This window comes from Solanum tuberosum, unplaced genomic scaffold (genome assembly GCF_000226075.1).
Source record: "Solanum tuberosum cultivar DM 1-3 516 R44 unplaced genomic scaffold, SolTub_3.0 scf00055, whole genome shotgun sequence".
NCBI lineage: Eukaryota > Viridiplantae > Streptophyta > Magnoliopsida > Solanales > Solanaceae > Solanum > Solanum tuberosum.
The window spans coordinates 1,027,669-1,034,224 of NW_006238981.1; the positions used below are offsets into that span (position 1 = coordinate 1,027,669).

Consider the following 6,556-nt stretch of genomic DNA (forward strand, 5'->3'; position numbering starts at 1 on the left):
AAATAAATACTACTATATATGATTTCACAAAATTTGATATGTGACACGTCCACTATTGAGAAAATCAATCTCATTAAAAAGTTGTCAAAATTCAAATTCTTATCCTCAGAAGTAGAAAATTATATTTCAGACGTTATGATCTAAAAGTAATACACAAAATGAATTTAAGAATTCTCTAATTTTCCTTAGATATTTGAGTACTTGAAGACGAATTGCGTATTTGGATTATATCATGGATTCATGGTTCTAGTGGGCAACTATAGGACAATATAATAGATACGTGCCGTATAATTAATTAGTTCTTTAATTTGTTCTAAAACCGAAGTATAATTAAGCATCTATATATGCTGATTTGTTATTTCTACCTTACATGGTGGATATTAGTTACTATCGGTGAATACACAATTATTACTATAATTGAATAATTGGCTATTTTTGTTTGGCGGCTATTTTCACAGATACTATAACTGACAATGATAACAGAAAAAAATCCTGTGGTTATTGACAATATTTCAGTGGAAATTTATTTTTTATCATGTGGAATGAAGTGAGAAATTTATGTTTTATAGCAAAAACTTAGTAACACAAAATAGTTTTTAGCGGCAATAAATATACACAATATTAATAAAGAGTGTTAAAGTCTTACCGATATTAATTAATTGTGATTGGATCCAATATCGCTACAGCATTTAGAGATATTTATAAAAAGCGTTATTGTTCTCTAAAAGAACATATTTAGTGATAACAAAACTATTATCATTTATATATTACCCCTAGAGATCATTTTTGGTGTAGTGAAATTTTCCGATTGACCGTGGTAAAAACCTTTGTGACAATTTGGATCTCTTTCTCTCTCTATATATATGAGAACTTTTAGTTGAAGCTCCAACAATCTAGCAAGAATATCTTTTAAACCATTGAACAATTCGAGAATAATTAATGGCAATATTATTCAACAACGTAGGGATGCTATCTGTGGTCACCTCAAGACCAACTCCAGCAACTTGTTTTTTCTCCTTCAATCGAAGGAAGCCATCATCACTAGTTGTATCAAAAGCCTCCATGAAATCACCTGATGAACCAAATCCCAATACTATCCAACGACGTTCAGGGAATTACAAACCTACTATGTGGGATTTTCAATATATTCAGTCCGTTAACAATCGTTACGCGGTATATATTTTTTTGTTACTCTAATTTATGTCGTATCATTCAGACAATAATTAATTTACTTTAGCATTGTGTGTAGGGAGATAAGTATATGGAGCGGTTTGACAAACTGAAGAAGGAAATAAAGAGGAATTTGATGATGATTGTTGAGGGATCAATACAAGAATTAGATGCTAAGTTGGAGTTGATTGATAATTTAGAAAGACTTGGAGTGAGTTACCACTTCAAGGATGAAATTATGCAAATATTGAGGAGCGTACATGACCAAACTAGTACTATAGCCACAGGAGATTCATTGTACTCTATAGCCTTGAAGTTTAGGCTCTTGAGACAACATCATTTTCATATCTCACAAGGTACGTACGTAGTCATGTGTACATAACAACAACATATCCATCATAATATCGATCATGAGTGGGGTTTGAGGAAGATGATGTGTATGCAACCTAACCTCTAAGGGTAGAGATTGTTTTCGATGGATCCTCTAAACTCCAAAATCTCCATAGAAACCCCCTAGGAACTTTGTTGTATGCTTTTTCTAGGTCAATGAAAATCATATATGTAAGTCCCGCTTCATCTCTCTATAGTACTTCTTCATCAATCTCCTTACGAGATGAGGGACTTCTATAGTTGAATGCCCCAATATAAAATCAAATTGATTTTCCGTGATACAAACACCCTCTTCACGCTCATCTTCACCATAATACGTATGTCGTATATACTAGTTTTAATAATCGCTTCATCATCTTTCAGGTTCATATATTTTAGTTCTTTTGTTCCAAATTCCAACTTTAGGTGACACATGTAGATGTAGTTCAGAATTTGAGGGTCAATCTCATTATGTGATTTTGAACATAGAATTCTTTAAGTTTATTTGTTATTCAAATTTGACCAATGTATGTTTTTCATGTTCTAGATATATTTGACGATTTCAAGGATGAGAATGGAAATCTGAAGCAGAGTATTTGTAAAGACACGAAAAGTTTGTTAGAATTATATGAAGTATCGTTTCTTTCTACGGAAACTGAAACCACTTTGAAATATGCCACAAGATTCACAATGGCACATCTGAAAAATTATGTTGACAATTATGGTGGAGATCAAGATAATGATATACTAATGATGGAATTAATCCAACATGCCTTGAAAATTCCAAGACATTGGATGATGCCAAGATTAGAGACAGAGTGGTATATAAGCATTTATGAGAGAATGCCAAATGCTAATCCTCTTATGCTCGAGCTTGCTAAATTGGACTTCAACATTGTTCAAGCAACATACCAACAAGATTTGAGAATTCTATCAACGTGAGACATCTTTTAGATCATTTGATAGTATTATAATTTTCGCGTATTCAAAGTTAAATTCCTTTTTATAACATGTACAATAGAATTTCTCTCATACGAGCATCATATATTTATTTTCATGTAATGTAAAGGTGGTGGAAGAGCACATGCTTGGCTGAAAAGTTGTCATTTTCAAGGGATAGATTGGTGGAATGCTTTTTTTGGTCAGTGGGATTAGTATTTGAGCCTCAACACAGCTTGTGTCGAAGAATGTTGACAAAAAACATAGCTCTAATAACAGTCATAGATGACATTTATGATGTCTATGGCACTCTTGATGAGTTGGAAATCTTCACTCATGCTGTTGAAAGGTCAGTTATTAACTTTTAATGAAAATCATAATCATTTTTAGTACTAATTTTATTAATGAAAAAAATATTGAAAACACTTCTAAATTTAGCATAAATTATTAATTTCGTCCCTGAACTATTGACAGTCTTAAAGACACCCCTGTAACTTGGCTAACTGAACTTAAATACACTCTTGATCTTGAAATTTGAGTGAAATAATACACCCCTAAGTTCTCTTAAAGTTTAGGAGTGTTTTCAACACTTCTCTCAACTTTTTATTAAGAGTCATATGCTCCTAAAAGAGTTTGAGACCACTTGTTATGTCATGTGGCAGATCAGAGATGTATTTGAGTTCAGTTAGTCAAGTAGATAAGTGTTTTTTATTGTCAATAATTTGGGAACAAAATTAATATTTTTTGCCAAATTTTAGTGTTTTCTTTTTTAGCTAATACTTCTCTCTTTCTTAATTAATTAATTCACCAAAAAAAAAAAAAAAACTCCATTTGTATTGCGGCGGTCACTGGCCCCGCAAATCGTAGTCACAGCGGTTTTGAAAACACGCAATATTTTCCGACGCAAACTGTTTGTGGAGGTTATTTGGCTGGGCGCCGTTATAAATTACGGCAGTTTCCTAACGTCCGTTTAAATCACGCAATCTGTAAATTCACTTATTTTATTATTATTATTTACTTTATTATCCTAGTCAGCTTGATTGTGATGAGAAAAAAATTGATTTTTTTTGTAATGTAAATTCAGATGGGATGTAAAAGCAATGGAGCAACTTCCTGACTACATGAAAATATGTTACCTTTCACTCTTCAACACTACCAATGAAATGGCCTATCATATTCTCAAAGAGCAAGGGATCAATGTCCTGCCCTATCTCACAAAACAAGTAAAATTACTATTTACTTTGCAAACTTTTAAATTTGATCGATTCAACGTTGAAATTATGGATTCATAATTAGTATACTTTATGTAACACAAAGTTGGATTCAGTTGAACCTATTAAATCCATGCGACAATGGCCCCTGCCCACAAACCACAAATTAAGACAATATTTAATCCATTTATGTATTTGCAGTATTATTTAAAACAAGTTACTACTATTAATTAGTTTGCAGATTTGTGCAAAACTTACTTACAAGAAGCAAAATGGTACTACAATGGATATAAGCCAACGCTGCAAGAGTACATGGATAATGCATGGATTTCAATTGCAGTTGCAGTGATGTTACTCCATGCATTCATCTTTGTCTCCAATCCAATTACCATTGAGGCATTGGAATCCTTAAACAAATATCCAGACATAATTCGTCGATCTGCAACAATTAGTCGTTTCGTTGATGATTTGGGGACATCATCGGTATGTTCTTATTATTGATTTAAAATAACTTAATTTAGATACTTTATTTGTTTTTTTTGTTTTGTTTTTTTTTTTAAAAATAAAATTGTTTTTGTTATTTAGTATGAATTAAATAGGGGTGATGTTCCAAAGTCGATGCAATGTTACATGAATGAGAAGAGTGCTTCCGAAGAAGAGGCAAGAAAACACATCAATTTATTGATAAAGGAGATGTGGGAACTAATGAACAAAGACCAAATTAGAAAAGAAGTGCTATTTTCTGAAGAATTCATTAGAATTGTGTTGAATTTTTCAAGAACAACACACTGCATGTATCAGCATGGAGATGGGCATGGAATTCAAAATTCTCACATTAAAAATCAGATTTCCAAATTGCTCTTTGAGCCTCTCATTGTGTAATAATTTCATAGTGTATTAACTATTTAATACCTAAAAAAAACAAAGAGCTCATTCTCTCATCTATTTTGTATTTTTTTCAAACAAAATCAATCACTTGAAAAGATATGATTTCACTTTCTCACATTCTGTTGTACTATCAACTATGGTCTATGAGAATAAAGCAAAAGCACTTCATTAGAAGGGGTGTTTGATTATTTTCACATTATTTATGTCTTAAGATATATTAGTTCTGATCTTTTTGAATATTCTTCTATTTATGTGTCATAATTGAAGTGTTTATAGTAATCAAGAATAATTACTATTTAATGATTTTTGATTTTTGATTTTTGTAAATACTTTTATTCTTTGATCTTTTGGTTTCTCCTGTATGATTTTTTATTTTTTATTTTTGTAAATAGTTTTGTTATGATTTAATTTGTGTAGGCGTGCAACTGTTTATATATACCTCGACCGGTCTCCCATGACCCACCCAGGGGAGCTAGAAATTTCCTTATTACAGTCATTTATTTCCTTATTATTTTCTTACAACTCATTAGTTATAGAGATGATTGACATTTCAATTGTTTCCTTAAATTCCTACAGTTACAGATTTCCAGAAAAAAAAACCATCCATTTTCTTGCACTCCTTAATTATAGGAATATTAAAATATTTAAAAGGAAAAATCCTTTTGGCCAGAATTTGGCTAGAATGGTAAAATAGCATATTTCACATTATGTTATTTTACCTTTTTGAACATTTTTACCCTTTTAACTTTAATACCTTTTAATTAAAAATGAAAAAAAGAACAGTTTATTTTAAAATAAAAAGGATATTATAAACTTTTTAAATTTCTGGCAAAATTCTTGCCAAATTTTCTAGCCATATAACATTACCTTACTTAAAAATAAAACTGATTATTTCCATAAAAAAACATCCATTTTCTTGCAACTCCTTAATTATAGAGATAATGAAATATTTAAAAATAAAACTGATTCTATTAGAAACTCAAAAGCCTTTATCACAATTTGTATAAAAAGAGGTTTCGAGAAAATTGCATCAACATTGGCCGGAGACAAAAAAAAGAAAAAAAAGAAGAGATAAGAACACACTTGAGGTGAATCTTGTATCAATATGTTATGCAATAATACAAAATACAGTATTATATTTTTCATTTTGATTTTCATTACTCTAGCTGCTACATCCATATTATGGTGTTAACTTTTCAATTTTTTAAGAAAAAACTATCCCCTTGTAATTTCACCACAAAATATAGGAAAAGAGAGAAGTGGTATGATTTAACATTTTGATATTTTTTTTGATTTTTCATTCGGTGTATGTTACTCATATTGGAGTCCGGCTAAATTCAAATTCACATCGAGAAATTCCACCTTAAAAGGTAAAATGCATCTAACAAAAGCAACTTTGTACCCTACATTTTGATAATTGATGAGTAGAGACATTGTACTCTTCTTTTAATTAGAGTTTTTCTATTTTTCGTTCAAAATTTGGATTAAGAAATGACATTTCCATGTCCCCTTTTAGGTACAAAATGTACCCAAGATTGTAGCCTTGCATGAAGAAGTCAAAGTCCTTTCTTTTAAGTAAGAATATAGAGGAAATTAAGAAACACCTTTTCCTCATTTTTCAAGTTATTTATTTAAGTGAAACTTTTATTTTATTTATATTTTTAATTTTATTTTGAGATTATTAAAAGCTGAAAAAATGTAGAGCATATAAGACACATTGATCTTTTTATTTCGTTCTATTCTATTTTTTTAAGTTTCTTTGGTTTTGAAAAATCATATGTCCACAAGTTGATTTCAAAAATCACCATACGTTATTAGATTAATAAGTCGTCGTTTTTTATCTTATGGAATTAATTTTGAATTTGTCATCTTCGAAATTACACTTAAACTTGTGATAATTACTAAGTTATTTGATTACTGAATGTTAATATAAATTTACATTTCTAAATTTAAATTCTTAGGAAAGTATTCTTATATTG

The 6,556-nt window shown here is 30.2% G+C and overlaps 1 protein-coding gene across 2 annotated transcripts; it reads left to right on the forward strand.

Annotated features, from left to right (window-relative positions):
* Positions 1-892: 892 nt before the first annotated feature.
* Positions 893-4,630, forward strand: LOC102583827 ((-)-camphene/tricyclene synthase, chloroplastic-like). 2 transcript variants are annotated; one of them, XM_006344413.2, is made up of 7 exons: positions 893-1,173; positions 1,250-1,526; positions 2,087-2,477; positions 2,609-2,827; positions 3,563-3,701; positions 3,924-4,172; positions 4,275-4,630. In XM_006344413.2, exons 1-7 carry the CDS (start codon positions 940-942, stop codon positions 4,569-4,571), a joined length of 1,806 nt encoding a protein of 601 aa, XP_006344475.1. In that variant the 5' UTR covers positions 893-939; the 3' UTR covers positions 4,572-4,630. The 2 variants fall into 2 exon arrangements, with proteins under 2 accessions (XP_006344475.1, XP_015162878.1); XM_015307392.1 differs by lacking the exon at positions 4,275-4,630 and having other exon boundaries at positions 3,931-4,123.
* The last annotated feature ends 1,926 nt before the right edge of the window (positions 4,631-6,556 follow it).